This window comes from Pteropus alecto, unplaced genomic scaffold (assembly GCF_000325575.1).
Source record: "Pteropus alecto unplaced genomic scaffold, ASM32557v1 scaffold113, whole genome shotgun sequence".
NCBI classification, from domain to species: Eukaryota; Metazoa; Chordata; class Mammalia; order Chiroptera; family Pteropodidae; genus Pteropus; species Pteropus alecto.
This window is the reverse complement of record NW_006433949.1, coordinates 7,316,021-7,332,470: the sequence shown is the minus strand read 5'-3', so window position 1 is coordinate 7,332,470 and position 16,450 is coordinate 7,316,021. Positions and strand designations below refer to the sequence as shown.

At 45.3% G+C, this 16,450-nt stretch overlaps 1 protein-coding gene and 1 pseudogene across 1 annotated transcript; one reads left to right on the top strand and one right to left on the bottom strand.

The window, feature by feature from the left end:
- Nucleotides 1–2,403: 2,403 nt before the first annotated feature.
- On the top strand, nucleotides 2,404–14,296 carry YPEL1 (yippee like 1). The gene is made up of 5 exons (XM_006908660.3): nucleotides 2,404–2,730; nucleotides 7,800–8,082; nucleotides 11,567–11,610; nucleotides 12,112–12,220; nucleotides 13,588–14,296. Exons 2-5 carry the CDS (start codon nucleotides 7,966–7,968, stop codon nucleotides 13,675–13,677), a joined length of 360 nt encoding a protein of 119 aa, XP_006908722.1. The 5' UTR covers nucleotides 2,404–2,730; nucleotides 7,800–7,965; the 3' UTR covers nucleotides 13,678–14,296.
- On the bottom strand, nucleotides 7,446–7,552 carry LOC112477272 (annotated as a pseudogene).
- Nucleotides 14,297–16,450: the final 2,154 nt, after the last annotated feature.

The following is a 16,450-nucleotide window of genomic DNA, read 5'->3' as shown; positions in this document are numbered from 1 at the left end:
AAATGCTCCACACCCAGTGTTCCCCTGTTGCTGCCATCTTACACTGCCATGGTGCACGTGCCAAAATTAACAACTGACATGTATATTCCTTTAACTAACTTCCAGACATTAAGTCATTCCAGACATTAAGTTTTTGTAAAATTCCGTTTACCAAAATTTGTAAAGCTCTTTATGTTGAGAGTAGCGTACCAATAACGTCTGTCTTTGATTCTACCTGTCCTCACCGAGTTCCACGAGGACCCTTTGTCAAGGGACAGGCGTGGTAGTGCAGAGGGCAGGGGTTGCCATGTACTTTTATTGTATTTTTCTCCCTGGAAGACTAATAAAAGAAAAATAATGTAGATTATGAAGTGGCAACAGAAGTCCTCCTGCTTTAAAACCATTTTCTGACACTTGATTCGAGATTCATTTTGTTTTAAATTTTTAGGAAAGGAGTTAGATCTGCTAACCAGCAAAGGTTCTAGGGAGTGGGAATTTTGATGAGATGTCAGCGGAGGTTGGAGAAAGTTCTGAACAGCCAGGTCACTGGAGGGCTAAAGGTTCTGGGGAGGGCATTGTGAGTAGGTTTCGGTAAAGAAGTCAAGAGGATGAGATGTACATGGCCTGCGGGGTGACACTGTGACACAGACAAGGACACTATGAAAGAACTTGTCTACTGCCAAGAGTAAAATGGAAATCCTGGAGCCAACTCACTGTCGTCCGTGCCTGGGAGGGGACCCCTGCTCGGGCACCTACCAAGCCTCAGAACCAGGACCTGAATTCCCTGTTGGGTTTGTGAGGTGTTGAGCCGAGCTCACTAACCCTCTGCCATACTGTACCAATGACATGACCTCTTGTGTGATTCTCTCGGCCACGTTATGAATTGTACATTACCCCCATTTTACATATAGGGTAACATCTTAGCCACCAAATTCGTGGCACAGTTTGAGTTGAGCCTTCTTTCAGCCTCATCCATACGCCCATCCCGGCAGCCTGTTTCTTGCCAAACCTCATGATGCCTCCTCTCTTACCAGCATCAGCATCAGCACACTCCCCGCAAGCGCTGGCCCCTTTCTGATTCCTCGTTTCGGGTTTTTTCCTTCCCTTGCCCCAGCACAGGATTTCGAGTACTTGCTTTAGTTAGGGTGTGATTAATAGTTTAAGATTCCCAACGTCTTTCCTCCTGTTTCAATCCAGTCTCCTAGGTCTAGTCCCATCCTCCCAACTGGAAAGAAGGGCAGCATTGCATGTTGCATGCGTAGTTCCTGCGTTGACAAGGAAGCAAGCGAACTGCTAGGATGTGTCCCCGGGCTATGCTGGGAAACTTCCTGGTGGTAGAAATAAAGAAGAAAGTTTCTTGTAAAAGAAAGTCTCAGTGCAAACTCATTAATCAGTAGTCTAATGGGAGACGCAGAAGCAGGACCTGAGCTCAGGCGGGGAAAAAAAGCTGAGGATGACAGCCTGGAGGGCAGAGGCCAACCTGGCCACTGCGCGATGCAAGAGCCCAGACCCGCTCTGGTTCCCTAGAGAGGCAGGGGCAGTGGAGTCTGCAGAGGGCTGCGGGGACTTTATCTGAGGACAGCTGTGTAGGCGGTAAGACTGAAGGAGTCTTCTTGCTCTACTGGTGGATCCATCAAGGCTGCAGTTCCTGAAATGTGGAGAAAAACTTTTCATCCTGTAATTCAAATAAGATGGAAGTCCGTATGTGCATGAAGGGAATCTGGCACTGCCAAAGGCAAATTGTCCTCCTGCAGTCACCCTTTGATGTAAATCCTTCCAGGCCTTTCCATGCCTGTGCGTGCATGTATGAGTGTGAATCGTCAGTGCATAGACTTGGTGCCTAAATCAAAAGTTGCAAAAAGAAGCAGACAGTGAAGAGGAAGTCACTTCCCCTGCCCTTCCTATTTCTTATTCGTGTTTAGTGTTTGGCCAGTCTCTGGGTTAGACTTGTGGTTTCTAATCTTTTGTTATAGGCAACATTGTAACAATTGTTACCTGGTTTATTTTGCACATGTGCAAGTCAATAGGAGGTAAGCCTGGGATGGGCCTTCCGTCCAGGCGTCCAGGGGTATGTGCCTGACAGCACCGATGGGTGCTACCAGATGGCTACATCTTGCCAGTGGTGTTATCAGCATTCTGAAAATCTTCGCCAACCTGCTGCGTTGTGAGGCAGATATCAGTGTGCTTTTAATTTTCATCAATGAGCAAAGTTCATATCTGTCCACCTGTCTACAGGTGTAGTGGTCCAGGATATAGACTCTCTGGCTTTGAATCCAGCACCTCAGTTTACTTACTGTGCAACCTTGACAGATTGCTTGACCTCTCCGGGCTTCAGTTGCTCTGTCTGCACAGTGGGACTGATAAGAATACCCATTTCTTAGAGCTGCTGTTAATTCCTTTGATTTTCGTAGAGTCAGCTACTTAAAATAGTACTAGCCTTGGCCGTGAGGCTCTTTGGGAGCAGCTGCATTTCCTTTTCCAGGATGGATGTTGTCCCTGCACGTGCCACCCACCCTGGGATCTGCTTTCTCCATGAACTCTGGCCAGACACGGCAGGCCGCATGAGCACGCACTGCATCTTTTTGAGCTGTTTGCTTCCCTTGCTCCCCTGGAGCTCTGTCCATCAGCACACCAGCGACAGGGGGACCCCAGTTCCCTCTGACACTGATGAGCCTGCTTCTTTGTCTGTCTGATGCCTCCCTTCCTCCCCGTGGATGACATGGAGAACTGGAACTCGAGCGTACCTGCCAGGTAGCGTTTACACTGGGAGGAAAAGTAAATGACATGGGGAATAGAGAATGGGGTGTCTCGGGGTATGGTTCCCTGTGGGTGTAAGGACCCGGTGGCGTGGTTTAGAGAGAGGGAAGGGAGCCCTCTGCCCCAGGACAGCCTCTGCTCCATCCTGTAAGTGTCAGAGCTGCCTGGTTGGGGTTTATTTCTCAATGTTTTTGCTTTTAGAAGTGTGGTAACGGCACCATATGGACATGGGCCTGATTCATGTTCTCTTAAAATAATTACATGTGCCTATTTTAGGAGAGGAAACTTCTGGAATCCAGAATATTGTTTTTGCTTTAAAAAATTACCCACACTAATATCTTTTGTGGGGATGGTCCAGGGGTCCAAGGGTCCAGGGGTCCATGGGTATGTGCCTGACAGCACCGATGGGTGCTACCAGATGGCTACATCTTGCCAGTGGTGTTATCAACTTTCTGAAAATCTTGTAGCTGCCCTCCAAACCCAGAAACACAATGTCCTGTAGTGGACATGGTTCACCTGATACATTGTCTTTCAGTTATTTCAGGATGATTCCTAATTGCCAACAGGTCTTGTTATAAAAGCCTGTTTGTACACTGGTTACTTGAAAACTGCATCTGTAGCTATCCAGTTTAAAAGCCTCGTTAACACACAACAGGACACACTTCCCAGTGACTGCAAACCCAAGTCTGGCCACTGCTCTGCCAGGACCCCATTCGAGAGATGGCAACAAGGGGTAGAGGTCAGGACTGAGATGACAGAACACATGTGTGAGGGCTGACCGTGAGCACTGAGAATGGACCAGGCTCATAGAGGTGACAGGGCCACTAGCAGGGCCGGCCTAAGGAAAGGAGCCTTCAGGACAGTTAGTGGAGGGGTGGTTTAGAGAGAAGGAAAGGAGTCCTCAGGCTCCTCAGGTAGAGGGTGCCTTGGGGCAGGGGCTGTCGGGTGGAGGCCTCAGTGGACTGACAGGCATTCATGGCATTGAGAAGTAAACAGAAAACCCTTGACAAGTTGCTACTTTTAAAGGTATCCCATTCAAAAGTTAAAAATGAGGGCTGGCCCCCATCCTAATTATGAATATAATTATATAATTATGAATATCACTTGTTTAACAGTGTAAATAAAGGCAGGGCACTTGCCATAGTTCTTCATTCTGGTCACTGGGAGCAGTGTTATTTGCCAGTAAAGGGTTCCTAGAACTCAAGAGACCGGAATAACCAGCCTTTGAGTAATCCGTTTCCTGTCTCTCTGCCCTTCACATTATGCTGTAGAAAGAGTTTCGAGGAAAAGAGAGAAGGGTGAAAACAAGTTTATTAATTTAAGGTTCCTTTCAAGAAAAAGAGAAAAACTCAGGTGAAGGTATTAAAACAGTCAACATGAGTTCAGTAAGAAGTGAAGTCAGAACAAGTTCACTCCTCGTTGGTCATGACTGATTAGTGGAGCGAATGTGGTTTTGGATGTGTCACGTGGACAGCGTGGGACACGTGGGCGGGGAGTAGAGACGCATCTGGGAGGACTTTGCCAGCTGGGCTGGTGTAGGTGCTGTCCGAGTTGATGCTCTGTGACCTCCCTGGGACATGTCGGTGAGCTCGTCAAAGATGGAAGGGATGCCAGGGTTCATTCCTAAAGGGTCCAGTGGGTCGAAACAGCAGATAAAATCTGATCAAATATATTGGAGCTAATGTTACATCTTGTCCTTGATTCTAAAGAAACCCAAGGGAAAATTTTAGGATGGGCACATGACATAATGGCAGCTAATGGGGAGAAAAGTTTGTTTTGGGACTCGCTAATTGGGAGTATCCAATATAATCAGGCTTATTCAGAAATACCGGAACACTTGGTTGTGAAGGCCACATGTTGGAGAAGGAAACAGGCTGCGTTTTAGATGTCTGGGTGTGGTGGTGCAGACCTAGTGTAGAAATCTCCTCCGCAGTAGTCTTGCTAGCTGGTTTTCACCATTGGGAAGTGTGATAAGCTATTAATTTTTGTTTATGGTATGAAATAGGATCCAACTTTGCTTTTCCTAGATACACAATTCTCCACCACCATTTGGGAAAAATCTGTTTTTTCCCAGCGAGCCACAGTGCTGCTTTTGCTATATCGGGTGTTCACCTATGCGTAGGTCTGTTTCTGGGCTCTCTGTCATGTCACATTGACCTGTTTTCTGTCCTGAGCCAGTGCCACACCGTCTTGATGCCTCCGGTGGAAAATGACGGGACTTGCTTTCTGGCAGACTCCAGCAGAGAACATGTGCACACCTTGCTCTTCTCCAGTTTTGGGCTTTTGACATGATGGGGTTCAGGACACACTACCACAACATGTTCACTGGCATATTGAATATCTTAAGCTGATGGAGTTTGAGAAAACGGCAGAAGCGGGAAGGTCGCTCTGACCTCTCTGCCTTGCCCTTGTACCCTGAAGCAGGCCATAAAACTCATGTGAAAGGTGCTCTCCCTGTACTAGGAGGCGTGAAGACGTTTTTACCTCCAGAGACAGGGAATTTGGGGCCAAGAAACCTGTACACACAGACCTTGTTAAACCCTTATCTTTTTTAGTGACCTCCTCACCATGGAATATACCCCTAGTCCAAACCTCTCTGCCTTGTCAGTTCTTCACAAATTGATTGACTCTTTGTCTAAAAGGTATAAAAGGTTCCTGCTCTGGTCACTTCTTTGAATCTTCATTCTCTCGTGAAGGCTACCATGTTAAAAACTCTCCTGTTAATCTGTCTTTGTCAGTTTAACTTTTAGACCCAGCCAAAGACCCTAAGAGGATTAAGGAAAGCTTTTTCCTCCCCTACAGATACTTCTAGGATAAGTTTTAGAACCGAGTCTCTCTGGCTCTCTGGCTTGCACGCACACGCACCAACACACCTTCCTGAATTTTAATTTGAATTGTATTTAATTTAAAGGTAACTTTGGGGAGGATTCATGTATTTATCCTGTCTTCCAGTCCCAATCATTTATTTCTCCATTTATGTAGATTTTCTGTAATACCCCTCAGATTTTTATAATATTCTCTGTAAAAGCATCTGATGTCATTGAATTTATTCTTAAATACATTGTATTGTTACACTGTTGTATATTTTCCCTTCTAATATTTCTGTCTTATTTTTTTCTCGCCTTACTGAGCCGGCTGGGGCTTGTGGTAGTGTTGGATAAAAGCAATGGTGTAGAGCAGCCGTCCCCAACCTTTTTGGCATCAGGGACCGGTGCTCCTTTGAGAATCTGATGCCTGATGATCTGAGGTGGAGCTGAGGCGGTGATGCTAGCGCTGGGGAGCGGCTGCAAATACAGACGAGGCTTTGCCGGCCCGCTACTCCACTCACCTCCTGCTGTGCAGGTTCCTAACAGGTCTGTGGCCCAGGGTTGGAGACCCCTGGTGTAGAGAGGACATCCTGGTTTTATTCCTGATCTCAAAAAGAATGTTTCCTTAAGTGTTACCATTAAGCGTGATGTTTGCTGTGGGCTTTTTAGTGGATGTCTCTGAACAGATAAGAAAATTCACTTATATTCTTAGTCTGCATAGAACGTTTTTTAATTTGCGCATGGATGTTACATTTTGTCATGCTTTTTCTGCATCTATTGAGATAAACAGATTAAGAGAACAATAGATGGTAAATTTATTAACTATATTTTCTAATATTAAATGATCTTATATTCCTGTGATAACATCAACTTAATTGTATTATCCTTTTAAAATGACATTAGATTCTGTTTGGTAGTATTATTTAGGATGTTTGCATCTCGGTTCCTAAGAAGAAAATTATAGAGAGTTTTTCATTCTTGTCTTGCTCCAATCGAGGTGTGGTATCAGATTAAGCTGGCTGCGTTGGATGGTTGGAGAGTGCTCCTTCTTTTTCTTTTCTGGAAGAGTTTGTGTCATATTGGAATTATTCCTTCCTTGATGTTTAGTAGAATTTACCAGTGATGCTCTCTGGGCCTTTCGGTTTGTTTAATTTTTGTGTGTGTGTATATTTGGGGAGGAAACGTTTTCCTAGTGATTCCATTTCTTGTTAATAAGATTATTCAAGTTTTCTGTTTCTTCTTGAGTCAGTTTTGAAAAGTTATACTTTTTTCTAGGAAATTATCTGTGGGGTTTCCATTTTGAAATACATCAACTTAAATTGATCACAGTATCCTCTTATCCATGACTCTTATCCAAAAAGGGTGATGTCCCAGTTTCATTTCTGACAGCTATTTCTGCCTATTCAATCTCTTTCTCCCCTGATCAGTCTTACTAGAGGTTTGTCAATTTTATTCATCTTTTGCATGAACAAACTTTTGGCTTTGTTAGGCCTCTCTAGTGTATTCATGTTTTTCTTCTCTGTTTCATTATATTTTTCCTATTTATTCCTTTCTTATATTTTATTTGGGTTGTTTTTCTGTTACCTTTCTAACTTCTTTTTTCCCCCAGCTTTATTGAAGTATATAGACAGTTAGTTGCTTAATTTACATTGTACAATCCAATGAGTTTTTTTTTTAATTATGGTTGGCACACAGTAATATATTGGTTTCAGTTGTACAGCATAACGATTAGAGATCTGTATAACTCACAAAAAGGTCACGCCACTAAACGTAGTACCCGTTTTCCCCCTTACGTGTTTTTTACAGCATTGTTCACTATTTTTCTTAAGCTACACTTTATGTCTCCATGACTAGTTTGTATCTGTCCTTTTGTACTTCTTAATCCCTTTGCCCTTTTTCACAAAAAAGCTATGGTTAGATGCCATAAAGTAGGTGGCAGTGCCCTAACCGTGTGTGTGTTGTCAGGCCGGAAGGCCTCTTCCATCCCTGTCTCTCCTTTTATACAACACTCTAACTCCTTAGAGATGAGTATTTAGTTCCTTAATTCCACCTGTCTTATTTCCTAATATACATCCTTTAAGATTATACATTTCCCTGTAAGTACTGGTAAGTAGTTATTTTATTATTTTATTAGATCTTTAACTTCTAGTCCTGTCCACCCCCCCGCCATGCTTCAAAATAAATGCATCCTAAACACATCTTCTTGATGTATTTCATTCTCTCTGCAACTCACTGTATATCTTGATTCATTGACAGGTTGTGACATTTTTCTCCTGTCCCAGCTGTGTGGACAGTGCCACACGCCCTCTGAACAACAACGGCTCTTGCGTGTATATTCCAGTGTTTCTTCTGTCAGAGAGCCCAGCAGAGCCCCAGTTCTTCCAGTGCCAGCCCTGAGCTGAGCGAGGAGTGCCCAGCAGAGATGGTGAAGATGACAAAATCCAAAACTTTCCAAGCTTATTTGCCAAACTGCCACCGAACATACAGCTGTGTCCATTGCAGAGCCCACCTGGCCAATCATGATGAGCTGATCTCCAAGGCAAGTGATTTGTGTCTAGCAATGAACAAGACACCCTTGACAATGATTATCATACCTAATTAGTAGATGAATACTGAACCATCACATGGCTTCCTGGTTTTGCTGTGTCGTAAAAGTCTAGAGCCTCCGGGCAGCGTTGATGAAAGTTTGTGCAGGATCAGGTGTGGCTACACCACGATTTTAGTCATGATCTCGATCCATGGGTGAGTTTGGAGGGCTGGGCAACTGAGACTCCCACAGATCACGAAAAGCAAGATGAATCAGTTATTTGTCAGAGCAGTAAAATTAGTGTGAAACCAGAGACACTGAAGGAACAAAGGAAGTCCAGAAAATCTGTGGAAATAGTTTAATAATAAAGGAATTAGGAACTTTTTAAAACTCAGAATGGTTAAGAGGAAAAGAGGCTATCTTAGGGGACATGGGGTGTTTCAGGAAAATGCCCAGGAGGGAAGCTGCGGGCACTCTGCAGGATTGGGAACGGTCTGGTACATGTGAAAAGAACAGCCTGATTCTTCCTTATTAAGTTGAACTCTGTTAGTGGTATGTAATGTTTATAATCAACCACTGTGACCATTTAGAACAATCCAAACAGTGGATAAGTGAATGATCCCTCGGGGAACAGTGACAGTCCTCTCGCACCCATCCTCACAGGTCTGCCTTCCTAGGCTACATGAACCCTGTTTTCCTCCTAAAGCAAAGTCCGTCAGGAAGTTGTGCCTTTCAGGAATCTTTGCTTAGTCTTCTTGTTTCATTCAATTAGAACATTTATCTAATTGTCTTTTGATTAGGTAATAACGAGAGGTTTTCTCGTTTCTGTTCATCATCTAAAATAAAAACTGTTAAACAAGGCAGAGTTTCTCTTCTCTCATTGCTTCTGTGGCTCGTTTATCCATTGAGAAGTTTCAGGTCAGAAGTAGGAGTACCTCGGGCACCTGGTTTCCTGGTTGCTTTCCAGGGCAGAGCCACTCTGGGGCCTCCACATCGGGGCTTTGCGGCTTAGCGACCTTGCCGAGCCTGTGACACCTGAGCAGGTGTCAGAGTCAGGCACCATTACGGCTGGTGGATCCATCATGAGGTGAGCCAAAAGGAGTTTGAGCTGCTTCTTTCAAAGAACCCTAAAGCTATTAAGCTGTTTTTAAAATCACATCAAGAGCAGAGGCCTGCTAGGCGGAAACAGTCATGACATCGAATGAGCATTTCAGGATGAAAAGGTGCTGAGAACCTAACCTCTCCCGGCACACAGGCTGCCAAAAGGTGTTAGACGTGTGTTTCGGCTCGTGATAAACTGCTCTCTCACCCTTATATTGTTCTGCCAAATACTTATCACATAGACTAGAACCCAGTACCGTCCTGATGGGTTCACCAGCCTCTGGGTCCATCTTTGCAACAAGCTGTCTGTCCCCTAGCCCAGGGGTCCCCAACCCCTGGTCTGTGGCCTGTTAGGAACTGGGCTGCACAGCAGGAGGTGAGAGGCAGAGTTGAGCGAGCAAAACTTCATCTGTATTTGCAGCCGCTCCCCAGCACTAGCATCACCACCTCAGCTCCACCTCAAATCATCAGGCATTAGATTCTCATAGGAGCACTGGTCCCTGGTGCCAAAAAGGTTGGGGACCACTGCTCTAGCCCAAGGGGGCCTTTTTGGTGTAGGTAGGTCTAGTTGTTAGAAGGTTCTGTCTAGTTTGCAAACTGTCTGCAGGTCACATCTGGCATACCACCTGTTTTTGTAAAGTGTTATGTATCACCACAACAGAGTAGTTGGCAACAGTGGCTGTATGGCCCCCAAAACCTAAAATAGTTATCACCTGACTTTTATAGAAGTTTGCAGAGCCCTGCTGAAGTCATACTGTGGCTTGAATCTGAACCACAGATCTAATCACATATTTATCCAAACTTTGTGAAAAAAATAAGGACTTGAAGAATAGGCGAGAATTAGGAAAATCATTCTAGAAAATTGAAGGCTGATAGGGATTTTTGAAAAGTCCATTAAGATGATTCTTTGTTAAATGGGACATAAAATAATATTCCTTATTCTAGGAAGCTATGTAAGGGAAGACCCCTTTTTAAGTCTGAAAATTGTATATTTAAATCAAAACACTGCTAGTCTCAGGCTAGGATTCCTGCAATAACAAAGAGCCCCAAATCTCAGTGGCTTAAAACAAAAGTTTATTTCTTGCTCAGGTGAAATGTCCATCATGGGTTGGTTGGGGCTCTGTTTTCTTTAATTATAAAAGAAACTTGCTTATAATTACACATTAAAGTGATGAGAATGTATAAAGTAAAAAATGAGAATTTTTTTTCCTCCTTCTTTATCCCAACTCCATTCCTTAGAGTTATCACTTAGTAGTTTGGTGTATGGTCCCTCTGTTTTCTTGTTTGTTTTGTTTTTTTTGTGTGTGTGTTGTTTTTTTGCCCATAGGAACACATTTTCACTTTAAATAAGGGGCTCACAAGGCATGTCATTTTATAGCTAGCTTTTTGTCACTTGACAGTATTCTATTACTTTTTTTCCACGCCCACTCACAACAATCTGTTTCCGTCCCCCTTTTAATGTCTACACGAGTCCCGGATGTGGACACACTTCTTTGCTTGCTTGTTGGTGGTATCTGTCACCCATTTTTGGGGGGGATTACAAACACCTTATGGTAACCATTATTGTCACATTTCCTCATGTACTCCAGCCGATTCACTCTTTATAGTCAATTCTTAGAAGTAAAATTGCAGGGCCATTCAGTATGTGCCTTTTACTTTTTGATAGTCAACTCGTATGCCAGTCAACATTCTTCACAGTCTTTTGAATTTGTGATAAGCAAAGAAACCAAAAGAAGTGTTCTTGATACGGTTTGCATTTCATTGATTAGCTTTGCGATCTGTCTGTTCTATTTGGTCATTTGAGCCTGGCACTAGGGCAGAGGAGCCTCCAGCTGGTGTTCTCTCTTGCTCCCTGAGAGTACAGGTTGTGGGAGCTAAGTCCCGGGACTGACCTGATACTATCAGGGAGGTACAAATACCCTCATCTGCCTCCTTGGTCATCTTAGAACACATGAATATGCTTCAAGCTATTTCTTAGCTTGTAACATTTTCCTGAGATGAGCTGTCACTGGAACGTACTTTCCTTTAAGTAAGGAGCCATCTCGTGCTGTGAACTTTATTTTTTTAATTTCAGTGGAAAAACCTGGAAATGTCCCTTTGCCCTTAATATTTCACAGGCGTGTATCACGCCCTGGTGGAGTGAACGACAGCATCCGGGCAGCCCTCTGGGGCTCTAGAAGTGTCCTGACTCCCCGGGCTCTCCTGTCGGGACGATACTTGTCCTGCTTGGGGCCCTGAGTGCAAGCCTCTCGTGCTCTGCAAGGCGGCCCTTCGATTCACGTTGCGGTTCGTGGCCTGAAACACAGCTTCTCCACTTTGATTCCAAAGTGCCACACTCACTGTCACTTTTTGTCTTATCACAACGAATCTTTTAAAACTTTATTCTTTTTTGCAGTCCTTTCAGGGAAGTCAGGGACGCGCCTACCTCTTCAATTCTGTGTGAGTATCGCTGCATCAGCCTTGCAGACATGCCATGTTCGCTGTCATCACATTTATTGTATCACATCCATTTAACTCCTCAAAGCTGGAATACATAGCACTCACCAGTGGTCTAGAATGACCCAGTGCCTCTTACATGATCTTAAAGAATTTTCTCTGTAGTCTGAGTTTCGGGAAAGCGTAATGTTCTTAACCAAGGAATTAGCCCCCGCGCACAGGCTGTGCTTTGTTTCCCATTTGTGGTGGGTTTTCAGTTTTGCTACAGAACTGTAGTCACCTCCCCACAGCCTGTCCCGTCCTGGGGAAATAAAAAGTTTTCTCTCCTAAGAGGTGGTGGTAGGTAGGGGTTTGGGGAGGTGGGGAGTTAAGCCGCAGCACTGCTGCATCTCCAGTACCCAAAGGTGGGGACCAGGGTGGGAGCTGGTTACCCCTTCCAGGTGGGGGTGGGAATGCCCCGCTGAGGGAGGGCATCTCCAGCATCTCCTGCCTCCTTCCCTTCAGGGTGAATGTAGGCTGTGGCCCCGCGGAAGAGAGAGTCCTTCTCACTGGCCTACACGCTGTCGCAGACATCTATTGTGAAAACTGCAAAACCACGCTCGGGTGGAAATATGTGAGTGACCACCTTGTTCTGACATCAGAGAATGTGGATTTACTGTAATAAATAAAACATTTACAAATGGAAACAAAATTTGCAAAGGAGTAAGACCTTCTCCTGGACGAGTAATCCTATCAGACTTGTTTACAAAGAATACATGTTTTAAATAGAATTTCTTTCAAGCCGGTTAAAGATGTATGGGTGCACAGCCCTACTCCACGGACCCTGCTCCCTCTGAGGGTCCCATGGAACAAGGGGAAGGAGGCTGTTCTCTCCTGTCTGGGGGACAATCACTGCCTGGCCAGGTCTCAGAGTGGCTGGTGACATTAATTTGCAGTAGAGGTCACAGCAGACCATCTGCAGGGCTTGTCACCTCATAGGCCCCGGACGCCCTCCGCCTGGGGACTGTCACTGCTAGTTCCTTCTTCCTCCCTGCACCTGAGCTGACTGTTGCCATCCCACCCCATCTGCAGCCTTCGCCACTGTGGCTCTTTCCCCATCCCACCCCGAGCATGCTACAGATGCAGGCCGGGCCCCGCTACCCTCACCAAGGCCTGGCCCTCCCCTGCTTGCTGAGCATCGGTGGTGAGAGGTCCCTCCTCCTCGACACTCTGCTTATTCTTCTTCCCACCTCTCCGCTGACCTTCCTCTGATATCAGCCTGTTTTGACGTCCTGTCTGTCGACTGCTCCCAAACTTGTCCCTCTACCCCAGCTTCTGTCCTGTATACCTAGAGCCTCTGGCCATCTCATGCATACCCCCCGACTCAGCATGCGAGGTCCATCTAGAGCGGCACCTCCTGGAAGTTGTCTTCCACAGCCATTCTGGTTTTCTTCGTCAAGGCCACCTGCTCTCCCTCCTTCTGGAATTCTTGATTGTTGCTGGTATCCCATATCCCCATCAGATACGAGGGGACACAGTCTCCAGCACGGAGATGGGCTCAGCGAGGCCTGCATGCTTCCCCAGCCGTTAACACCTGCTCACCTGTTCCATTCCACCCCTGGCTGCCCCCCGACAAAGGGCCTTCTCTCCCACCAGTGTCTGCTCGGCGCTGTCCCTTCCACTCTCCTTTTACTTGGAGTCCCCGGAAGGAGCATCTTGCTCCTCTTCCTACCTCCCAAATTGCCCTGCACATGATAAGTGCCCAGGAACAAATCTGAATTCATATTGCCCTACAAGTTTGGCCGTAACTTGATGACAGTATATAGTAGGCCTGCGCTGCCCTCGATGAACTCATTATCTGAAACAGACTCCTCCCAGCCACCAGCCTGGCACAGGGAATATCTGGGGAGCCATACTATAGACTTTTCTCTGCCTAGAGTATAATGTAGCTGAAAAATGAAAGTCTGTCCTGAAACCTCTTCTCTCTCTTTTTTTTTAAAGGAACATGCCTTTGAGAGCAGTCAGAAATATAAGGAAGGAAAATTTATTATTGAGCTTGCCCACATGATCAAAGACAATGGTTGGGAGTAAAGTGAAGACTTTCTGTTCTCTTTTGAATACTGTTTTATGAGACTGTAATGTAATGGAAACATAGGAGCATCCTGGATGACAATATTTCTTGAACCTTGCAGGCCGGCCTCTCCTTGCTGTTCCTGTGGGTAAGGCTCCATCCGGTCTATATCCTCTTCACATATGTGGTCATTTCTGAAATGTTTCGATGACCTTTTCCTAACGTCTCAAGTTCTAGAGAAAGAATTAACCAACTGATGACTTATCCGTCTAGTTAATACCTTCTTTAACCTCTGCCTTTAAGATAAAGTTGGGCTGTGCTCTTTCATCTTTCATGTTTGATGGAAACCAAACCGAATCTCTACAGACCGCAGGGACAGGGTCTCCTTAGAGAACAGCTTCACCCCTGTCATTTAGAGTGAAGGTATTGTAGCCTACTTTTTACTTAATTTGCAAAATTACAAATTGATTATTCCTCTTGCAAATGAGCTGTTAAGTCATAGTGCTCATTTTGCTTCTTGATAAGCGATCAACAACAAATCTATACACCAAGGGTGTTTTTTTAGTCATGTTCAAAAACAGAGGACACCACTGATAATATTTTAGATAAGCTGTAAATAAAGAAAATGTGTCTAATGGATCATCTTGCTCATTTAAGATAATATCTTCCTTAGGTAGAAAGCAAACTAGCCATTAGCAAGGACTGTTCCAACGGCCTGAGGGCACCTGTGCAGAAGCCACAGTCCCTGTCCCAGGGCCTGGAGGTGGGGCTTCTGTGTTGGTCAGTCGCTGAGTCGCTGGACCATGGAGCAATAGTTTAACACACTGGACCGAGTAAATCGGATTTCCTTTTCTACTCTGATGTACTTGAAGAAAATAATTATTTTTACATACAAAAGATGCCAAGACTAACAGGATTAACTTCTAAACTTGAGATTTGCTAGATTGTTTTAATGTTTTCAGAAAAGGTTAAAGTTGCAAGACAGGTTTCCACTTTGTAAATGAGATGTTTGGTTTACTGAACGGGTCACCCTGTCCCGCCTTGTTCTGTCCCATGGGCTGACACAGAAGGGACCTGGACAGTCTCCTAAGTCTTGAGTTTCTACCACGTATTTTAAGTTCCAATCCACCTGTGCTTCTGCAGAGAGTAGGCACTACGCAGGGATTTTGGCCAATTTGCAGAGAATGGAGGCCAAAAAACATTCCCAAAGAAGTTTTGGTGTTTACTGTTCCAACCCGACTCCAGCCAGTGGGCCTGGCCTACTACGCCAGGCATCTGGAGAGGCCTTCGCTCTGGTCACCATGGCATGAGACTCATGGGACCCCTGCATCTACGGGCAAGAAAAGGGCCCGGGGGAGGCAGGGAGAGAGCAGTGTACCTAGATGTTTCTCAGCCTGTGGGATGGCTCTGAGACTGCCTTTAGACAGGGTTAGTCCGGTGGCAACAAGCGTGATGTGGCTGGGGACACCTCCAGCCTCTGCTAAGCCTAGAACCCGTGGCCCGTGCAGGCACTGGGCCCCCTGCTACTCACCTAGAGCTCCCTCCTGGTATTGTCTCTGCCTGGCTCAGACCCTCGGAGTGTGGGAAACGTCACAGCCCTGGGCACTGGGACACCAGGGCGTGTTAGCGCATGGAGGAGCCCTGATGCTCACCTCGACTATAGCGGGGAGAGCTTCGTAAGCTGTGGGTGCTCTGGCCAGCTGCTGCTTCCCTGAGCTGATGTCCCCGCAGATCTAGGCTGTCCCAGCACATCCCCGTGTGTCTAAGTCAGTGTTCGGCTGCGCAGCCTTCAAGCCTCCGGGGCAGAGTCACTCACACGGTGCTCTCACTGCCGTGGTCCGAAATCTGAAGACGCTTCCCTCGCACGCTGGCACGTGGAACAGTCAATGTCTGCGGCTCGGTCCTTAGTGCAAACGTGGAAGGGACTGAAAGACACCTTCCGTGAGAAGTGAGTACGAATTGAAAACTTGGCCTAAACTGACATTTCCCTTCTCATCTCGATCCCTCTACAAACCGCAGTACTGCATCTGGAGGCGAGGACCAGGGAAACGGGGGCCATGTGACGGACTGCGGGGCTGAGGACAGTGGCTCTTGAGCCTCTCCATAAGGTCTTTACTTAAATCGAAGAATCTAAAGTTATTCTGACCGATTTTTGTATATACTAAACTTATATTTAAAGCTTTTATATGTTCTGGGCAAGTTTACTGCTCCTTCAATTTGAGCACTTTGGTTTTTGTATCGTCTTTTGTGATGGCCTTGAAAATTTTTTCCTCGTGGTCCTATGACTTATTTGTATTTTTTTGTAATTGATGCCAACACTCTTACTACTTTTTTGTTGGTCTTTTGCAAAATCCAAGCTCCTTTTGAAACCAAATGAACTGACCGTGAGCTGGCTTCAGGGAAGGACGTCAACAAGACCATGATGTGCTGGTAAAGTGCTAGAATGTTCCACCCTCTTAAGTTCCTAAACAGTAAATAACATCCCCTGACTTTTATTTAAATTATTTAAAGTATCTTTTCCTTGAGAGAAGCGAGAGGTAATGCCAGGATTATAAATGCATTTAATTTAAACGACACCATGTCCTCTGGCATAATACATTTGCTTTAGAAATGCGGTTTAGTTTTGTTGCCATTTTATATATACATATATATATATATGTATAGTATTTTTATACCTTAACACTTTTTCTTGATGGCATCTGTCAGATATTAGCAAGGATCAGAAATGGAAATTTTTCAAAAGTCCTTTAATTTACCCAGTGACCTCACCAGGTACTTACAAAATCCAAGTGG